The sequence below is a fragment of the Bactrocera tryoni genome, chromosome 1 (genome assembly GCF_016617805.1).
Source record: "Bactrocera tryoni isolate S06 chromosome 1, CSIRO_BtryS06_freeze2, whole genome shotgun sequence".
NCBI classification, from domain to species: domain Eukaryota; kingdom Metazoa; phylum Arthropoda; class Insecta; order Diptera; family Tephritidae; genus Bactrocera; species Bactrocera tryoni.
In genome coordinates, this window is record NC_052499.1 from 11,012,755 (window position 1) to 11,034,974 (window position 22,220).

Here is a 22,220-nt window from a genome sequence, read left to right on the forward strand (position 1 = left end):
TCTAATTTATAAGTAGTAAATTACATTTATTTGTAGAACTGCAATTTTCTTATAATCGTGCGAACGCTGAATATTTGTTTCGGTTATTTTATTTTGTCGCTTAGTGCCAACTTTAGTTCTAAACGTTTACCTTTAAATATCTTAAATAATTTATTGAAATAAATAGGTGTGACTAATTGCTAATAGTATAAGAATACATTAAATTACCGCTAAGCTAATTAACTGGTAAGTGTTGGACCTTTTTTTTTTACTTTAAGAGAATATGCGTTACTGCCAACGCTACTACTAATTCAAATTGATCCATTGGTCGAGCGGTATTTTAGCGAATATTCGATCCATGAAGTTGCGTATGACAAGCGTGAGTTTCGTGCGTAGCGCCGGTTTCATTTCCTTCAGCAGCTCCTGTGCATTGGAATTGATGAAGAGATTCAATGCGGCCTCTGTAAAGAGAAATATGGCAGACGTGTTAACACACACTTCACACAAATACATATTGACAGTATAGTTTAACAACGACGACTCGGGCTATACTCACGTATCACTGTGTTGCCATTAGCAATATTATCCACACCCATTTTTATTTCCTTTACATTGAAATCCATTTTAACCTGATCGGCTGTTAGGTATGTGCGTCCATCGTCAGCCAAATTGGGTATGGCTTTGAAGTAAATTTTTGCTTTGACGCCATCTAAGGTAAAAATCAATATAATAAATTAATATGTTTTCTTTTTTTTTATAATTATGAAAATGTAAAAATAACATAAATATAAAATTGAAAAGTATACAATGTGACGCTCACCATATTCGCCCCAATAATCACCAGCACCTGAGGCTTTCACCAAAATCAAGACGCCTGTCGAGCGGTATTGCGAACGCACTTTAATGTGTGGAATTTCGCAAGTCAACTGAAATTGTAGAGTCTCCAAATCGGAACTGTTAGAGAGGAGAATGGCGTAATATTTATAAATAATAAAAAATATAAAAATAGAGAGAGAAAGATATGTTTATGGCATGAAATATTGAGAATATTGTTGGATTGAAATAAATATTTATTAATATTTGCGTTCAACTTTTGCTGGTGAAAAGATGCTGGAGCGAAAGAACTCAGTAGAAAGGGGCTAAATGTCAAATGGTGTTTCGAAAGGCTTGCCATACACGAAAATTCGTTGTTCTTCTAACTCGTACGATAAGTACCAGTATATTCTAACAGTGTTAGAGTGCTTTCTGTAATGAATATTTCTTTGACCACAGACAAAGTGGCTAATAAGGTGGCTGAATTTTGATTATATGCGGGTTTTATAGGTAAGCATAACTTAAAAGCTTCGACTAGATGAACTTTTTATCAAAAATATAGTTCTAGAGTCAAAATACACTTTACTTATTCATGGGATATGACAATAGCCGTCGGTTATACTCTTTCGCGATCCATTCCTGAAAGGATGCGTCTAACGGACTCCAATGAGACTAGTTTTTATAGCTATAACAAGCTTCACATGAAGTTTGTAACACCCAGAAGGAAACTTCGGAGACCCTATGCAGTATATTGATTGAGAAACGAGGAATGCACTGCGGCCTTAGGTGTATTGTGCGCTCTCCTCAATCCAGCAAAGTGATAAAAGTCCAATATGCTACTGAATCGATCTGAAATCTTACACGCGTACTTTTCTCCTTTAAAAACTTCTCATTTGTCGGAATCGCCGAAATCGGACCACTATAGCATATAGCTGCAATATGAACTGATCGATCAAACTCAAACCCCTATATGGAAAACTTTTTTATTTGCCAAAGTATCATCAAGAAATTTGGCACAGATTAATATCAAACACTACACTAAAATCCACGAAAATATTGTTCAGATCGGACCAATATAGCATATAGCTGCCTTACAAACTGATTGATTAAACTCAAGTCCCTATATGGAAAACTTTTTTATTAGTCAAACTATCTTGACGCAATTTGGCACATATTATTTGCCAAGACAATCCTTCAATCTCCGAAAAAATTATGCAAATCAGACCACTATAGCATATAGCTGCCATACAAACTTATCGGTCAAACTCTAGATAAATATTTTTTTTTGTGCAGTAAAGGGTATTAAAACATCTGTGCAGTCAAAAATAATGCTTATTATAGCTTGCTATTGCTCTCCAGCACCCTTCTTCTGATTTGTTACGTTCTTGAATCGGTGATTTTAATGATTTATCTTCTGCATACTATAGTACCTAGATATAAACCAATTAATTTAGTCCAAAACACACTACTTATAATAAACGCTAAAATCATAAATCTCTTGCTCAAATATCGATGCTTGATGTCAAAATATATAATACTTATTTGCATACAACTAACAGTGGCCCACTTATTTGCACTATTCAAGTCCAGTTGCGAAGACTTGAGCTTCACCGTATACCATGACCTAAGCCATATTGACTTGGCCTAGTGAATGGCAGTCGTACATAACAATTTCATTTGGCATGTCAATGTTTATCAACCGTACATACATAAATATAAACAAACGCATGCCAACAAAAGAAGCGACGCTGGCCAAATTTGTCGGCGCTGTACTCTTCACCTTGATATAAATTGGCAAAGTAGCTGTTTCCATACAACAAACACTGTGTAAAGTAGACATACCAACTGATGGGCGCAATAAACGGTTGCATGCAACTTCAAGTCGCACCAAAAAGTGCTTACCAAATGACAATTTAGCAAATTTCTCAATTGGCTGCAGTCAGTCGACGACGCCGTTGCAGCTAAAGGCGTAAACGAGTTAAACATTTAACGCTTTTAACCTTGAATGCAGCGCAACACCGGCGTTGCAAGTGTTGCTTTTTGTTGATATGTGTTTTTGGTATTCCTATTCTCATGTGTTTTTGTGTGTGTTTACATTCTGTGTTTTTACTCAAAGTCCACACGAAGTAGCAATCAGCATTTATGTAATTTCCAAGCAACATCTTTAGATTCTATGCACATTTACACACTTAAATACATATGTGTATGTATATACCAAAGCGTTTATGTATGTGTTGTCCGATTTCTAGTTTGCATGCGAACATGTGTAAATGTACTGGTTTGTGCTCACAAATCATTTTAATGTCTAATTTACTACACGCGACGCTCGTTAATGGCAGCAGGCGCAGCGTAAACAAAATTTGGCCGCTGAGCTTCAGTTTGCGATGGCGTATGATAAACATTCATACGCCGCCATAAGCACCACTATACTCGTATGTATGCATCAAACTGGCTACCACATTTTTAGCCACACGACTGCATATCTACGTATGCAAGTTCTGTACATTTGCTTATGTATGTAGTTTGATAAGTAAACCAGCAATAAGGAAAACGTATAGTTTATTAGCGAAGTCGGCACAGTGGTCCAGCACAAGTGTGACTAGGTTTGAGTTTCTTACGGCGAGCTTACGAGTAATTATGATATGTATTTGAGTTGAAGATTTTTTTGAATAAATATATATGTGTGTAGTATAAAATCTTCACTCATTCAGAGGCTGAAATGGAAGAAACTGTAGCTTTACCGCTCAGTAATTGCATTGATTAAGATATTGCACCAGTCAGAAAGTGTATCACCACATTAGCAATAGCTTCAAGCCTTTTCCATATTAGACTTGTAAGTCCGATCACAGCGCAATCGCCGGAAACTGCAAAGCCTCTGCAGAGGACACATTTTCCCCAATTTCAGCCAACTAGAAACGAGTCGGTTTTCCGATGTCTGCTTGGGTTCTGTTATTGGACCTCCAGTGAGCTCAGCAAGCGCTGGTCAACAACCTGAACTTATGAGACTCCGATATCTTTTTAAGCTAGAATGAAATTTAGGGTTCATCCGACATCTTTTTAAGCTAGAATGAACTTTATGGCATACTCCCAACTATTGGCTCTTAACCAAGTCAATATCGCCGCAATTGTATGTATTCTGACTACTAATTAATAAGTTCACCTATGCCTAAAATTCGGACGCTATTTTCCAAAGCTGTATGGAGGAAGGCCAGATGGAATCATTTTGTCACTTCCTTCGCTATTGTCCGGCTTTTACCAGATTGCAATTGAAATATCTCTGTAGAAGCTAACCCTCTTAACAAATTTGTGATAAGCTTAACAAGTTTCATGTCCCATCTGTCTAAATGAGATTAATAATTTTAGCACAACCTTACGATTTAACCTAACTTAATCCAACCTAACTTAACCTAACTTAACCTAACCTAACCTAACCTAACTTAATCCAACCTAACTTAACCTAACTTAACCTAACTTAACCTAACCTAACCTAACCTAACTTAACCTAACCTAACTTAACCTAACTTAATCTAACCTAACCTAACTAAGAAGTCATAACTTCGAAGCTGTAGATAATTTCGTCTATCTTGGAACCAGCATCAACACCAACAACAACGTCAGTCTCGAAATCCAACGCAGAATATCGCTGGTCAACAGGTGATACTTTGTACTTAGGAGGCTATTGTGAAGTAAGTTTCTCTCTCGATGAACAAAAACAAAACTCTATAAGTCACTCATTATTCCCGTCCTGCTTTATGGTACAGAGGCAAGTAAAATGACAGCAGCTGATGAGTCAGCGTTGCGAGTTTTCGAGAGCAAAGTTCGGTCATGTCGTCCGAGTGGTTGAAAACACTTCAGCTCTGAAAGTATTCAACTCAGTACCCGTCGTGGGAAGCAGAGGAAGAGGAAGACTTCCACTCCGTTGGAAAGACCAGGTGGAGAAGGATATGGCTACACTTGGAATCTCCAACTGGCCCAAATAGCGAAAAAGAAGAACGACTGACTCGGCCACAACCGATTAAACGGTGTCTATGCCAACCAAGAAGAAGATACATAGATTATGTGAGCGAAACGGATTGTTAAAGTTTGTTTGATCAGCTTTTAAAATGTTTTCGATGGTTTTAGCCATAACAGTATAGAAAGTAAGTGACTGCAATTCACTTGACCTTGCCTCATGCTTGACCGTAGAGTTAATGACAAGCCGACAAAGTCCGAATAGCCTCATAACATTACCGAGTTAATTAAAAAGTTCACAAATGTTCGATATAAAATTAAAGGGTTTGAGCATTTCAGCAAAATATTATAAAAATTGCCAATTATTACTCGTTGTTCGTGGGTCGGAGTAAGTAGGAAGTTAATGTATACTATTAATGTACATTATTTTCAAATTACTAACCCTCTAATTTTCATTACGTATTATTTATATTAGCGTTGTTTCATATTCAATATCATTTATATTTGATTGTCATATTAAACGTACATTTGACTAATAGGTTCAAGCGCTTTCCTGATCTCTCTGCGGCTTTAAAATCTACTTTTACGCCGATTTGATATTTGAATGGATTTCATTGTATACATATTTATATGTATGTATAGATATATGTATAAAGAGGGATATTATTTGGCCTCGAGATTCACTTTCCATTTCTGAAATGATTATTGATGCTTTTTTCTAGGGAATGTGGTGTTCGGAAGGTTTTTAAAGCCGCAATTTTAAGACAAGATTAAGTATATAAAATTCTACAAAGTAGTATTGTAGAAAAAATTTTAATAAAAATGTTAAATATTTTAAATACCTGTTTCTATAAATATTAGCGAAAATAAGCAAAACTGTTTTATCCAACGTAAGTTAAGCCAATAAATATTTTTCGAGTTATTCGATAATTAGCAAAGGCCGAGAACCGCTTTGGAACGTAAATCTAAAACTTCAAACGCGTTTCTCTCAAAACTATTTTTTTTTTGAACTGGAGACCAATGTAACTCGAAAACCGCTCGGTAGATTTCAATGAAATTTATATAGCTTTTTTTGAAAACATGAAAAATAGTACTTGATCGAAGAATATTTCTTAATTTTGATTTTTTATTAACAATTAACCACTTGTTTTTCCTCGAAACTCTGGAAAAAATTTTAGATCACTATTTTGTTGTTTTAAGAAAGAAATCTGCAATTAAGCACTAGATGATCTGTTAGTAAAACGAATTTTTTATCCAATTGATTTTGGTTGATCCAACAAGAATTAATGATGGTCATCGCAGGTAGCTTCGGTTGAAACTGATTCAAGACAAAGAGCTATTACTTTAAAAATTTTTTTTTTTTTCAAATTTCTAAAAAGTCAAGTCGAACCCTTAAGTAATGATGCCATGTTTTTTGTTTTATAAAATTTTGTAAAATAAAATAATTTACTGGCTAAAGAAACATAACTTATTTGAAATTGTAATTTCTTCATGGCTCTGACTACACCTAACCCATAATGCATCTAAGTAATATTGTAATATTGTTATGCGTCACTGTGCATACTTTAAAGTTCTATGTGTATTTTGTTAGATGTGGGAATTGGGATTCATAATTCTGGTTCAATGTTCCCGTCATTGAGTTCTACAAAAGTGCGATTATTATTTAAGACTTTTCTCTACAACAACTTTTCTTTACAAATCTTTTTCGCTAACTACATAATCTCAACTCCCTAATATTTGAAATCGATTTAGCAACTTTTTGCCGTATTGAAATGATATTAGGTGTATATTCATTGAGAGCACGCAAAATACTACATTCAAGGCATTGGCAATTAACTTTTACATAAAATGCAGAAAAAACAAAATATTACATCTGGTCAGGAATTAAATGTTAGGTAATGCATTAATTCATACTTCTCCCTGCAAATAACACATTGTTGATGACATGTTAGGCGAAATTTAATATACACTTTGAACAAAAAAAAACGAAATAATTAATTAAAAATAATGTTAGCGAGAACTGCGCTACGTTTTTGCTGCTAGTAATAACAGTAAAGAAAAACTAACAGCTACAGTCTTTCCTGTTGGAAATTTTGACAATAGTTCACTATCGTTTTCTTCTGTCATCCTAGCACATATATTTTAATATCTGAAGTTTATATATATGTACGTAGAGAGAATTTAGATATTGGTTTCAAAAACGGTTGAGAGATTGCTGAAGATATGCCTCGTTCTGGACGACCTTCGACTTCTTCAACTGATGAAAATATTACAAAAGTAAAGAATATGGTGCTTGAAAATCGTCAGGCAAGTGTTAGAGAGTGGCAAGAGAGCTCGATATCTCTCACGAGTCTGGACTAATTATTTAGGTGGATATTTTGGATATTAAACTAGAGGAAAAGTGGTAATTTTTCTATTTTTCGGAGTCTAATTGCTGGGTGATGCTTTTTCTAACTAGTTCATCTGCTTCACAGTTACCAAAGTTTTCACTATGTCCTGGAACCAATAGCAAGTTTATTGTGAAATAAAGTATAACCTACTTGTATATATAAACAATTATAAACTAAATATTTGCCTGCCAGCATATATTTGCAAGCCTGGCGAGTTTGTAGTTTTAAATATTCTATGATACTCACCGCACATTTGTTACAGTTATATTACTAACACCATATGCTTGTATATTACGGAAGAGGGCTCGATAACCGTCCGGTCCGCTGCCCAGCACAATACCAATCTCATCAATGATAACCGGTTCGATCTAAGATTATATAAACACAAATAGTACACAACTGATGATGAAGCATTATTTTGGTGCTTGCAACTGCCCGATACTTACATCATAAATATCCAGCTCAGGTACGCCCTGGCGCAAATAATGCACCAATTTATTGCCACTGTCACGCAGGCATTCGTTAATGTATTCCTCATCGCGCGGGCACTGTTGAAGGAAATAGGCTGAAAATCGAAAAAGAAAACAAGTTCTAGTAGAAAATTCAGTAAGAACAAGAAAAGCGTTATATGAAATTAATATACCCTACACAGTTGCATTTCTTGTAGCATAAAAAGGTATCAAAAGATGTTTATTTTGATTTGAACGATCGGTTTATATGACAGCTATATGCTATAGTGGTCCGATCTGCACAATTTGCTCAAGGATTGCAAGGTGGTCTCGGCTAATAATTTATGCCAAATTTCTTAAAGATATCTCGTCAAAAAAGTTATAAGTTATAGTGTTCAGTCTGAGAAATATGTTCAAAGATTGTAGCGCTGTCTATGATAATAATCTAAGTGGAATTTCTTGAAGATATCATGTGAAATAAAAAATTTTTTCATGAAATAACTTGATTTGGTCTGGTGCATTTGCTTGATAGCGTTATGCTATAGTGGTCCGATATTGGCGGTTCAGACGAGTGAGCAGCTTATTGAGGAGAAAAGTACGTGAGCAAAATTTCAGTTTGATATCTCGAAAACCGAGGGCAAAAGACTGACGACTATGCCTAACTAAATCGACTCAGCTCGTCATGCAGACCATTTATTTTGTTCAGCGATGAGCTACATTTCTGGCTCAATGGGTATGTAAACAAGCAAAGTTTCCGTCCCCTCTTTTTTTTGGGACGAAGAGCAAACAAAATCGATTCAAGAGCTGTCATTTTATACAAAAAAAACAACGATATCATGTGGTTTGTGAGCCGATTAATCGTCGGTTCATATTTCTACAAAAATGATGTCGGTAAGAACATAACCGCCATGTTAACCGACTATTTGATGCCTGAAATTGTAGCTCGTGATCTCGGCGACTTTTGGTTGCAACAAGACGGCGCCACTTCCCACACAACGCATCAATCAATGAATTTATTGAAAGAACACTTCGGTGAGAAGATAATTTCACGTTTTGGCCCGGTCGATTGACCACCCAGATCGTTTAATATCTTACAGTTAGACTTTTTCCCCTTAGGATATGTTAAGTCTAAAGTCTATGCGGATCCTGCTTCGAATCAGGTCATGGAGCAAAACATCAAAACTATCACGCGTGCTATTCGCCAGTGACCAGTCGAAATGAGTCATCAAAAATTAGACTCAACGGATGGACCATCTGAGACGTAGCCGCAACCAACATTTGAAAGAGATAATCTTCAAAAAATAAATGCTAAAGAATGTTCTTTCGAATGATAATAAACGTTCCTCAATAAATTTGAAGCTTTTGTGTTTTTTTTTTTTTAAATAGGGAACCTCGAAATCACCTTTTATATACATTTCATAGGGACTTCGTGACAAATTCAATATACCCTGTTCAGGGTATAAAAATATAATAAACTGCTGCACCACTTAATTGATGTTTTGACTGCACAAAATAACGGTTATGAGCACTAAAACGCAAACACGGTCGCAAATTACTCATACACTAACAATGCACACGGCATAAATTTGCATACGATGAAAAACGAATGCGACAAACAACAAGATTTGCTGTTCCATAATAGTAAAAACTTAAAATCATATATGCGCTTAATTGAAAAACGATTAATAGAAAAGCGCAATAAAGCAATAATTTAATGCCCACAAATATTAAGTACTTCATAACATTATTGGCTCTTTGCGTTGTTTTTTTTAAGCTTGCAAGCAGTTTCGTTTAATTAAGTAATTTGTGCGCATAGAATGAGCTTTGACTTTAATTCTGGGTATTTGACAGTTGCCACTGTTATTGCATGTTCATTTGTATGTAAAACTACTTGTATTCAGAATAATGACACAACGTTTCTCTGCAGCAAAAAGTTTAAAGACTTACACTATTAAACGATAAAAATGTTGTCTTTGACAAGAACCTTCCTTTATTATAGATACATAGTGTACTGTTTGTTCTCCATTAAACAATTAGTGTTTATGTTTATGAGTGATATGTTACAGTAGTGTTTTGAGGAGTCTACTTTATCACGAACACAAGTATTTGAGTGACGCAATGCGTACACTGAAGCTCGTGACGGCATCGAAAACTCGCCTTACATAGCTTTACCGACTTCAAAAACTCGACTTTTTTATTGTCTTATCAAATTTTATAATAACTCTAGAACATTGAACTAAATTCTCAAGTTGATGCGAGTAATCGTTTTGGAGATACAGCCTTGAAAAGCTTTATGGATACGCGTTTCTCTCGAAACTGTGTTTTCAATGCCGATTCCTAAGATTCCTCACGAACTGTTCAACCGATTTAAAAGAAAATTTACACTTGTCTTTGAGATATAATTTATGAGATGTGGAACGAAGGATTTTTGTGTGCAGTGAAAAATATTTCAAAAACAAAACACGTTGAGAAATGTTCATTCAATGTCTGCCAAAAATACAATTTTCTTTTTTGATTTTTGTCTTTTCTTCGTACCATACCTAGTTTGTGGTCTTAATTAAAACATATATTTTCTCTTTTTTACTCCGTATAAACCGGTATCAAGTGCTGCTGTCAACGCGAAGGCACATTTTTTTCGAGAGACTGCAGGAAATGACCTCGTAATGACACATTTTTCAATATTTTGTTTTGAAAATTTCACAAAATCATTTTAAGATTTTTGTCTTCTGAATAATAAAGAGTTTTAATAAAATATTTAATTTTTTATAAGAAAAAAATATTGAAACTGGGCCGTTTTTTACACAAGGAAACCATGAAAACCTTATGCGATTCGTCCATCCATCTCTGTTAAGGACGATTAAATCAATAAAGTTGACGACACAGTGCTTGAAAATCTTCGTGTTGGAAAAATACTGAAACTGGGCCGTTTTTTACACGAGGAAACCATGAAAACCTTATGCGATTCGTTCATCCATCTCTGTTAAGGACGATTAAATCAATAAAGTTGAAGACACAGTGCTTGAAAATCTTCGTGTTGGATCTCCATATTTCTTATTTATCAACTCAACACATATTGGTTAAGCTTTCGGGTATGAAACCTGTCAATGCTAGACTCGTAACAAAAGACCTGAATCTGCCAAAACGACGTTAAGTAAGTTTCGCACAAGAGATGCTTGATAATGAAGCTGAGTACCATATATGTATGTATTCATCGAACTTATCATTACTGGTGACGAGACATGGGTTTATGAACATGTCGTTGAAACTGTGCAACAATCTACGGAATGTTAGTTCAAAAAAGAATCAAAAACTGAAATTCACTGATGGCACGGAAGGTTATGCCAGCCGAGTCGAGTAACGAGTGTATGAAAAATTCAATTGTAAGTTGGTATGCTTGTATTGGCTAAAGAGCATTTTTTGAATGCGATAATAAATAATTATTGAAACACCGGAAAGTGTATGTTTTATGTCAGTCCGGGTCAAATTTGAAGTAATGTATTTGGTAGATTTGATGAACTATTATCGTTATGAAATTTCTGAAATACTGTATGTATTAGAGCTCTAGGCTAATATTCGAATAGTTTTAATCAGTTAATATTAATATGAACGGTTACAAACCGGATATACGAATAATTGGCTTTTAGGTTATACGAAAAATTTTAAGAGCCCTAGTATAGTATGTATATATTTTTTACATATTTGTTAAAATTTGACTCGAAACACCACTTATGATATAACCAATATATAACCAAGTATATAACCAATATATAACCATTTTATAACCAAAACCTAAAATTTTGTTTCAAAATGGGTGGTTTCTATTATAACGTTTTTACTTCGTCGCACTGAGCACTTTTGTAGAGTGTTCAATTCTGAGGAATATGTGTCTAAAGTCAAAGCGATGCCATAAAATGCCTCTGAGCTATAGAAATTTAAAGATAAAAAATCACGACTGTGGTGTATTTTCAATGGAAAATTTTTACGTGCCCTGGTCCAGTCCTTAATGTTAATATTAAGAGCTCAAATTTTCAAGAATTTTTTTGGGGTATTTCCAAGAAAATTTCATGATGGGATTGAAAAAAATGAATAGTTAAAAAAAACAAACACCCTATTATATATATATAAATACATAACTGCTCCAAAAATACTTCCTTCATGCAAAAAATATGATTTTTTTTTTGAGGCAACACTTCGGAGCCATTTTTTAAGTAAAAAATAAGTTTAACACTTACGTTGCACATCGTCCTGAGCATTTGTTGCAATCCAGCTGATTAGTGTTAAAATCGAAATCAAACCGAGTTTAAACATATTTATAGACTTTATTTTCAACGTGCGGAAAGTAAAAGTGTTGGCTTTGTCAGCGGAGAAAAAAACGCACAAAACTAGTTAACACCTCTTGAAGAGTGATTCCAATTAGCACCGCTTCAAAGTGTAACGTCTTCACTGATATTAGTGTCGTTAAGGTGTCTCTTGAGCGATCGTTGCCAGCGAAAGTGCAATAAAACGCAGCTGGCGTTCGGTTTAACAGAACTTAAGTAATAAACAATAATTTCACTTTGAGACACGATATCGCGGCCTTTCTACAAGGGCCAATATTGACAACAACAAAACAAACAAAATATCACTGGAATGCCAGCAGCAGGAAAATTAGGTCAAGACTCAAAGCAAAACGCGTAACACACAATAAAACATAAATTAGTACGCATGTATTTATATAATATAGAGGTATTTATATACCATATATAGGCTTCAAGTGCTCACAACGTTCGTTAGGCGAACGCAAGAATTTATGTAAAGAAACACACACACGTGCGGCTACTCCTATTCGAATCTTTTACTTTGAACTTTTTTTATATTTTTTTATTATTTTTTTGTATTTTCTTAAATTTTTCCTTTCTTCGTCGGAGATTCGCGGCAGCGTACAACTTTCACGCGGTTTCGGCCACAAATGAGCTCAAACTTTGTCGGCCAAGGTGTTTTAACCAGGTTGTGTTGCCAGAAGTGCCGAGGCAAAAGTGTCCATCCATTATGTGTGCGGACGACTGCAGCAAAAGAAATGAAGAAAGCCAAAAAAGAAAAGGCAATAAAAGTGCGCGAGCAGAGAAAGCAAATTTGTATGCTGCAGTGGGGCACAATGGCACAATACATAAGCAAGAGCTTACGCACACACATGTACCTGTGTCTATGTGACCAACAGCCTTTACCAACAAGTTAGAATTAAGCCAGAAGAGCCGAACGTGTAGAGCACAAAAATGTTGAAAGTAAGCAAAGAATGGCTAGGCGCAAACATGCATATGTAGGAGTGAGTGTATGTGCGTGCATATACATATTTACGCATGCCTGTATAGTATATGGTATGGCTGTTTGACCACTTTTGTACCAAAACAACAAAAAAAATATTAATAAAACCTTCAGCCGAACCATATCATAGCTGAGCGCATCTTTGGGCACAACAATGACAGCGGCAGCGGTGTTCGTTAAAAAAGCTCAAAAAAAGTCTGCAGCAGCACACAAATAACAACAACGCATGCGATTCTTAACTTGTATGCACAATTTACCTTTTATGCCACGTCTCTGTCTCCCAGGTTCTCTCGGTGCATAAAGTTGGAAATGAAAAATGTTTGCATAAAAAGCACATATTTATGCTTACATACATACATACATATGTACATGCAGAGGCGCAAACCCATTAACTTGGTTCGCGACAAAGACCCATGGAATGGGAGTTCCTTCTCAGTATTCATGCTATAATAATTAAGCGTATGTTATGGCAACAAAAAATACATATATGTATGTATAAGCAGTGATGTCAACAGAACATTAAAATAATAACTACAAGTACAAAATACGTTATACCGTCAGTGGTAGTACTTTGACAGCATTACTGCTTGCATTTTCTTACTTAGTTAAAGTATGGAAGGATATTTTAAATATATACATAAAAAAGGTAACTTCGGCACACACAAAGAAGCTATGATTTGATGAAAGGATATAAAACTATCATTAATTTTATTTAGAATACAGAAGTTTTCCACATAAGAACTTGATTTTGACGATCAGTTTATATGGCAGCTATATGCTATAGTTATCCAATCTGTTCAATTTATTCAGAGTTTATAGTGTGGGCTTGGAGAATAATTTGTACCAAATTTCGTGAAGATATCTCGTCATATAAAAAAGTTTTCCATACAGAAACTTCATTTTAATCGATCAGTTTATATGACAGCTATATGCTATAGTGATCCAATCTGATCAATTTATTCAGAGATCATAGAGTTAGTATGAGGTATATTCAGTGCAAAATTTCGTGAAGATATCTCATCAAATAAAAAAGTTTTCCATATAAGGACTTGATTTTGATCGCTTAGTTTGTATGACAGCTATATGCTACAGTGACCGGATCTAAACAATTTCTTCGAAGATTTTAGTATTGCGTTAAAGAATAATATGTGCCAAATTTCGTGAAGATATCTCGTCATGTAAAAAAGTTTTCCATACTGAAACATGATTTTAATCGATCAGTTTATGTGACAGCTATAAGCTATAGTGATCCAATTTGATCAATTTATTCAAAAGTTGTAGAGTTAGTATGAGGTATATTCAGTGCCAAATTTCGTGAAAATATCTCATCAATTAAAAAAAAATTCCATATAAGGACTTGGTTTTGATCGTTCAGTTTGTACGGCAGCTATACGCTATAGTGGTCCGATGTCGGAGGTTCTGACAAGTAAGCAGCCTCTTGCTTAGAAAAGGCTGTGTGCAAAGTTTCAGATCGTTATCTCAAAAACTGAGTGACTAGTTCGCCCATATAGGGCCAGACGGACGTGACTAATTTGATTTTTTTATATGATCTTTCAGCGTTTTTATAAAAAATTATATTTACATATATGCTAGCAATTTTGAGTTTAAAAGCATGATTAAAGTAGTTTTTTTTAGCTTATTTCGTGAATACCAAGGTCCTTCTTAGAGTTGCGCAAATAAAGCACTCTTGATAGGGAACTTGTGAGTTTGATTTGAGTAAGTTGTCAAGTACGTTCTTCTTTACCAATATTATTGGTGAGGCGCAACCGACATCCCAGTTGAAAAATGTTGAGATAATTTTCTAAAATTCCAAATATACACTCGAAACTAGTCACTTGCGCTCAATGAGATCTGGGTAAAGTTTTCGCATCATTTCCTAATATGCAAAAGGTAAATGTTTTAGTAAAGCTACACAAATATACCAGCAATAAAGTGCAGAGCGTTTTACGGTATAAATTCATGTTTTGCATATACATATGTATGTATGTCCCACAGTAGTAATTTTAATGACGGTCTTCGTGTTGACTGCTTTGCACATGAATTCAATGTCACTCGTTGTGGCAGGGCACTTACCTTTCGTCGCTTTCTTCCGCAGCCCTGCCACTGCCACTGCCCCCAATGCGGTCATAATTACCTTTGCAAATACAGAAATAGTAATAACCTTACCCAAGTACACCTCTACTTGCATATCTACGCACAAGTGCTTGGCTGTAGCTAAATGACCTTTACACAAATCGGCTATATGAAAGACACACGCGATTAATTTCACACGAAGAAGTCATGCAACTCAGGCCTTACTTTAAAAAGCAGCGAAGATTAGTACTTTAAGAATCTTTAAAAATTTGAAATTAAAGAATTATTTTTTGTTAATGTTAAGCAAGCGTTTTCAGCAATCACATACACATATGCTCAAATGGATTTGTGTGAGTGTGCTTTCTTTACAATTGAAAATATGCAACTTTGGTTACAATGAACTTGAAATTGTTATTGCTATTGTTATTGTTACATTTGTCATAAACATTTACGTGCAAATAATTTATTTACCATTTTGCAACTCAGTTTGACGCTGCCACATGTCAATGTACTCTTAATTGTGACATTTTGTATAAGATATTACAAATTGTCTCTTGAAAAGTAAATACAAAAGGTAATTGTTCGAAAATTCCAAAGTTATGTTGGCGTTTGTATTGCATATTTAATAACATATTTATGTACATACCTAACTTGCTGCCTAATTGCATGGCCACTACTGTGCTTTGTGTGATTTAAGATTTGTTGCCTACATTTAGGCTGCAATACTGATTCCACAGTAGGGGTTAAAGTAAATGTTTTAATAATATATATATATATTAATGCATATTGCCACGGATTCAGTTTGGGGAACAAGAAAAAACATCCGAAATCCTACCAAATCTGTTGAATACGCTGGTTGATTGCTGGTATTCATTGCGTTTTCGGCTTTAAATTCGGTCACAATCGTGGCTCGATCCAATGGTGCATTACCATCGTGTAAAATCCATAAATTGTTCTTCCATAATTCCGCCCGTTTTCGACAGATGCTCTCACGCAAATGCTTCAATACGACCAAATTGAGCTCCTTATTGACCGTCAGTCCCTCCGGCACAAATTCATGATGCACCAAATCACGAATATCGAAAAAAACAATGAGCATCACCTTGATTTTTGAGCAGTTTGGCGTGGATTTTTGGTTTTAACTCTTTTTTCCCTCCATTCCGATGATTGTTGTCTTCTTTGCATGTCAAATTCATAAACCCCTTCTCATTGGCATTTATAATGCTCTCCATTTATGTGGGATCGGAATTCGCACGTTCTAGCATGTCCAAAGAAACCTGTTTACGTTAATCTACTTGAAAAAAATTCAGTTTTATCGGAACGGGTCGAGCAGGAACGCGTTTCATACCCACAATATCCACCAAAATCATTTGAATGGACTCGTGAGAGATGTGGAGCTCTTTTGCTATCTTTCTAACACTTGTTTGACGATTTTAAAGCACCACAACCTTCACTTTTTTATATTTTCATCAAATGAAGAGGTCAAAGGGCGTCCAGAAAGAGGTATGTCCTCAACGACCTCTCGACCGCCTTTAAAGGCTTTGTACCACTCGTAGGCTTGTGTTTTTGAATCACTGTAAGCTTTTTCTATCGTAAAATTTGCAACTATTCCGCATTCGATTCATTTATCGATCATCTCTTCCTTTAATGTAAATTGCTTCCTAGTGAGACTTCTGATGAGATCTGAAAACAGGAAATAGTCGCTGGGGGCCAGATCTGGAGTATGCGGTGAATGTAGTAGCGATTCAAAGTCCATTGCATGGATTTTGTCATCGCTTTTACTGACTTGTGATACGCTGCATTGTCTTGACTGCACTTTTTCGAGTGTGTTTAGACACTTTGGAGCGGATTCATCATGTGCAGTCCGCTCGGGTGACTGTCGATTGGTCTTCGGAGTCAAATGACGAGGCCATGTTTCATCCGGCGTCACATATCAAAGCAAAAGTTTGGTTTTATTACGCTTGAACAACTCCAAGTACTGCACCTAATAATCAACTCGTCGATGCTTCTGGTTAGTTCGCGTGGTACCCACTTTGAATAGAGCTTTTCATACCCAAATATTCGTGAATGATATAATGTATACTTTTAGTTGATATCTTTAGAGTACCTGTTATCTCGAACAACTTCAATTTACCGTCATTAAAAATTTTTTGTGAACTTCTTTATGTATTTCTCGGTAGCAACCTCTTTTGGACGTCCACCGTCTTCGATGCTCATTTCATCGCGTCTAAACTTATCACTACCAATCCTTGATGGTTGAGTTGCCTAGGGCACTGTCCGGAAACTCGTCATTCAGCCAAGTTTTTGCTTCAACTGTATTTTTATCTTCAAAAAGCAATATTTTATTAATTTATCTTTTTGTCCATTTTTTCCACAATGACAAGAGTTGCTTGACTCCAAATCTTATAACTCACAAACTAATGATCCGACAGCTGCCAAATTTATACATACGCCTTTTGAAGGTTAGCGTTTACTAAAAATCATACGGATTTAATTCTAGCAGCGTCATCTATGTATCAGCCCGAGGACTTTTCTCTTGACCTGTTATGTCTAGCAGCTACTAGCTTGTGAAGTAAGTTAAGTTGTAAGTTGAATTGTATTCATTGTAATATATCTGTAATTGACCACTGTAATTTTTTATTGAACTTTTTATTTTTATGTATCACTGCACTTTCTGGCAGGACCAGCTCGCTATCTGATATTATTAAATCACTTGAAATGTTGCGACGGCTCCCACAGTCACATAAGATTGCCAAATATTTACGCATCTTATTCGCTTCAGCAAGGTCAATGTTATTGTAAGTGAAAAAAAATTTATTTGCGGTCCGGTTTTATGTGAACTTAATTTATTCATTACATTACATATTACAGCACTCCCATTTGAGTGTTGGATATCGGTGATTTTATTTTGTAAACAACATTTTAAGACCATATTCACCCTGTCCATTCTCACTTGTATTTTTCCTGTGATAAGTGATGCTGTTAATAAGGATTAAAATAAAAGTTGAATGAGTAAATGAAGGCAATTATGCCATGGTAATGACGAACAGTGGAAAATTACAATGAACTGTGTTCCTTTAACTTCTTAATGCCGTTACTATTTCATATATTTTATATGTGAAAAGTAGAATGACTTCGGCAAAAGTCGATGAGAAAGATTTTGCTGCAGAAAATTGCAGTTCATAATAACGGGTGATCCAAGTAGAGGTGCTTTTTTCAATAACCTCTTTTTGATAGCTCAAGCGTGAGTCGTCTCAAGTTGTTATCTGATTTTTGTTCAGTATTGTTTGGCATTTCATCATGGAGAGGCTTACGCCCGAATAAACTTTACAAATATTTCAACTTTATTTCGAAAATTCACGTTTTGTAAAGAATTTGTTTCGCGCGTTTCGCTCAACTTATGGTCAACATAATTGGCCTACTGAGTGTACTATTCGCTACACCATCAAACATCTTGAGACCCAGCATTCATTATTGGATAATATTAGACAGAATGTACCACGTCCAGTACGCAGTGAAGAAAATATAGCAGCCATAGGCGCCGTTCGCAGCAACTCGGACCAACGTATGGAACGACTTGGCTCATTTTATGTCGAGATCTTTAATTGAAAGCGTACAAAATACAGCTTGTGCAAGAGCTGAAACCGCTCGACCTTCCCAAACGACATCGCTTCGGTCTATGGACGCTTGAAAAGTTCCAAGAAGTTCCGAGGTTCTCGAACCAAATTTTGTTCAGCGTTGAAGCCCATTTTTGACTCAATATGTATGTAAAAAGCGAAATTTTCGTTTTTGGGACGAATAGCAATCTGAAGAAATTAAAGAGCTGCCATTTGATTAAGAAAAAACAACGGTTTAGTGTGGTTTGTGGGCCGGTGGAGTCATCGGTCCATATTTCTTCAAAAAATGATGCCGGTGAGAACGTAACCGTCAATGGCGGTCGTTATCGCGCCATGATAACCGACTATGCCTGACATTGATGCTCGTGATCTCGGCGACATTTGGTTTCAACAAGACAGCGCCAGTCAAAGGATTTATTGAGAGAACACTTCGGTAGACCAGATAATTTTATGTTTTGTGCCGGTCGATTGACAACCAAGATCGTATCATTTCACACCGTTAGACTTTCTCCTGTGGCGATATATAAAGTCTAAATTCTATGCAGACAATCCTGCTTCGATTCAGGCTTTGGAGAAAAACATCACGCGTGTTATTCGCCAATTGGCAGTCGAAATGCTGGAACGAGTCATCGAAAATTGAACTTAACGGATGGGCAATCGTATAAAAATAATGAAAAGATATTTGTCTTGTAGCAAAGAAGGGCGAGATAAAGAATTTGGAGGTCACCAACAAAGATTCCTCGCGAGGTGCGAATTACGTCACTTTTGTGAAAGAGTTTATATCGGAATCAGCATACATTTCACCAACAATCAAAACCTGGAAATCAGGCGCAGAATAACTCTTGCCAACAGGTGATACTATACGATCGGTAAGCAAGTAAGAAGTAGATCCCTCGCTCGACGAACGAAAATTACGCATTGGAGCCATCCGTATGAGCATTGAGTACCGATGAAGATGGAACCATAAACTGTATGAGTTCTACGAGATGGATGTAGTTAAGTTCATAAAAATCCAACGCACATGTCGTGCGCTTGGATGAAGATGTTCTGGCGAAAATATCTTTCAATTCGAGACAAATATGTAGGCAATGGAAGCTTGTTCCCAACTTTTCGCTGGAGCAGCGTCTTCCATGCATCTAATGGACTGGCCAAGTGCATGGGGATCGGACTGCACTTGGGATGTATATTTCCTGTGACCTAGAGGCAACTGGCGAAGTTTCACCAAGCTCAAAAGACCGCTCCGGGGACACCGTTTTTATACGATAGAGGAGATTCAAGCCGCAGCGAAGACGGAACTGAAGGCCATCCCGGAAAGTGACTACAACCAGTGTTTCGAAGATTGGAAAATCTGTTGGCATAAGTGCATTGCATCGGGAGGGGATTACTTTGAAGGGGATGAAATTGATTTGGAAGAATAAATAAAGAATTTTCAAAATAAATACAATGTCACCTTATTTTTTGGGCACAGTAGTATATGCATTAACCTTGTGACCTAACTAATAGCAATTAAGATTTTACAAATTTCTCCAATGCGTTTTGCTTTCAAACCACCAAATACACTTGATGTACAACCAATTTAGCAAGTCGTTAAATATGATAATGAGGGTATACTCATAACGACTCCACATTAACGACTTTAGTCGGAATGCACCTAATGGTTTCGTTCTTGCAATTAATATTGTGCCCCTGTGATTATCTCTGTATTTATTTTATGTCATTCAAACTGTGTTTTTTTCTCATTTAAATTTGTTTTTGAACATTTTTTACGATTACCTTGTGCAGTTGTAAGGAACCGAACGCGAATGGCATGAAAATGAGAATGAGTCTGCGAGTCAAAGTACATGCGCTTGAAAAGAGGCAGACAAAAAAGTCATTTCGTATAATAGCAATCGGTCGCAATTGTTTGTCAAAGTATTTTGTTAATAATACCGATAAACACATAAAGATATAAAGATATAATAGGCAGACATGTTTGTATATACATATGTATGTGTATATCTGCATATATTCTAAAGTTCTCTCGGAGATGGATGAGCTGGGCACGTGTTGCTATTGTAGGTATATAGAACGCGATGAATGGAGTTGAATACTTAGAACACAAGCAGTTTGAAGTTTAAGTTGTTGAAGTGTCGCATGTTGAGTAACGTGGAAAAGCTCTTACAAAGCTGTAATTGTCATATCGATTACTTCTAGGTAATTGTTATTCTGGAAGCGTATATATTTGCGGCACTATTGAACTCTATTTTATCTCGATTGCTGTTTGATTGAATTATTGTTTACATATTCGCACTTAAAATGCAAAATAACATAACATCACTTTTCATAAGTTTACAGGCGAAGGAAGAACGATATAATGAAACCACTCATATTGAAAGAAAATTTGGGTTTTGGTTATTAAATGGTTACATATTGGTTATATTTTCGTTCTATCTGAGAGCGGAAGCTTGAAATTTTACGGTATTACATTTATAATATGCTGTCATGAATCGTAAGCGATTAAAACTCAATTTTTATTTTTTTGATGATACGTGGTTTTGCATTTCAGGTGACGATAAGCTGAAGATGAGAACAAAAAATAATGGGATAATTGAAATTAATTTCTGGTTTATGAACCAATATGAACAATAAATGAACAAATTTATTTATTTGCAATTAGAGGAAGTGAACTTTGGAAATCAATAAGCCTAGCAATATAAAGTCTTTACAATAATGGTAATTGCTCTTTAATCTCTGGAAGCTCAAGCTCCTTTCCTTCTTAATAATTTTTTTTTTGTTTGTGAAGACCTCCTAAAATATTTCTTTATCTGTCATATTTAATTTGGTAATCTTTTTTCTGACACATAACCAGTTGTTTTCGATCAACGGTCTTACTGCTAATGGGTATTTTATTAGATGTGTAGTATTCAATGCCTCCTCAACATCGCATATACCATTTTACCGCGCGTATTCAGTGAAAAATTAAAGCCCACCATTAACAAACTGATTGGGCCTTATCAGTGTATTTTTAGGTCTAGAAAATCGAACGGTTTAATCCTTACACGCCAAATCTTGGAAAAGATCCGTGAAAAGAGGATGGACACACACCACCTCTTCGTCGATTTCAAAGCTGCAAATGCAGAATAACTCTTGCCAACAGGTGCTACTTCGGACTGAGTAGGCAATTGAGAAGTAAAGTTCTCTCCTCGACGAACGAAGACTAAACCCTATAAGTCACTCGTTATTCCCGAAAGATTTATGGTTCTTTGCGCATTGGCTTCGGCGAATATCGCATTCGATGTATCGATGAGCTGTATGAGATTGACATAGTTCAGTGAAATAAAAGACAGCAGCTGCGCTGACTATATCATGTCGTCCGAATGGACGAAAAACTCCAGCTCTGAAAGTATTCGATGCAGTATCCGCCGACGGAAGGAGAGCAAGAGGAAGACCTCCACTTCCTTCGAAAGACCAAAACAGCAAAAAGGAAGAACGACTGGCGTGCTATCGTAAACACGGCTATAGGCGCGTAAGCGGTGTCTACGCCAAATAAGAAGTGTTTAGTGGGGCAAAACATTTTGGAAGTTGTTATTTTTGTCAGCTGGTCCTCGATTTATACTCAGTTTGGTTCGCCATTTCATAATGAATAGATTTACTTCAGAACAACGTTT

The 22,220-nt window shown here is 35.9% G+C and overlaps 1 protein-coding gene across 1 annotated transcript; it reads right to left on the reverse strand.

The window, feature by feature from the left end:
• Window positions 1–12,595, reverse strand: LOC120782272 (protein takeout). The gene is made up of 6 exons (XM_040114463.1): window positions 11,815–12,595; window positions 7,580–7,698; window positions 7,380–7,501; window positions 800–933; window positions 536–688; window positions 1–440 (listed from the first exon to the last, which is right to left on the reverse strand). The coding sequence occupies exons 1-6, from the start codon at window positions 11,888–11,890 to the stop codon at window positions 286–288; spliced, it is 759 nt and encodes a 252-aa protein (XP_039970397.1). The 5' UTR covers window positions 11,891–12,595; the 3' UTR covers window positions 1–285.
• Window positions 12,596–22,220: the final 9,625 nt, after the last annotated feature.

Excerpts from the sequence above, each read along its gene's own strand:
- LOC120782272 (XM_040114463.1), bottom strand. The coding sequence starts at position 11,890 with ATGTTTAAACTCGGTTTGATTTCGATTTTAACACTAATCAGCTGGATT. Across the intron at positions 7,699-11,814 it reads TGCTCAGGACGATGTGCAAC|CCTATTTCCTTCAACAGTGC; the intron begins GTAAGTGTTAAA and ends TTCGATTTTCAG. Across the intron at positions 689-799 it reads TGATTATTGGGGCGAATATG|ATGGCGTCAAAGCAAAAATT; the intron begins GTGAGCGTCACA and ends TTTTTACCTTAG.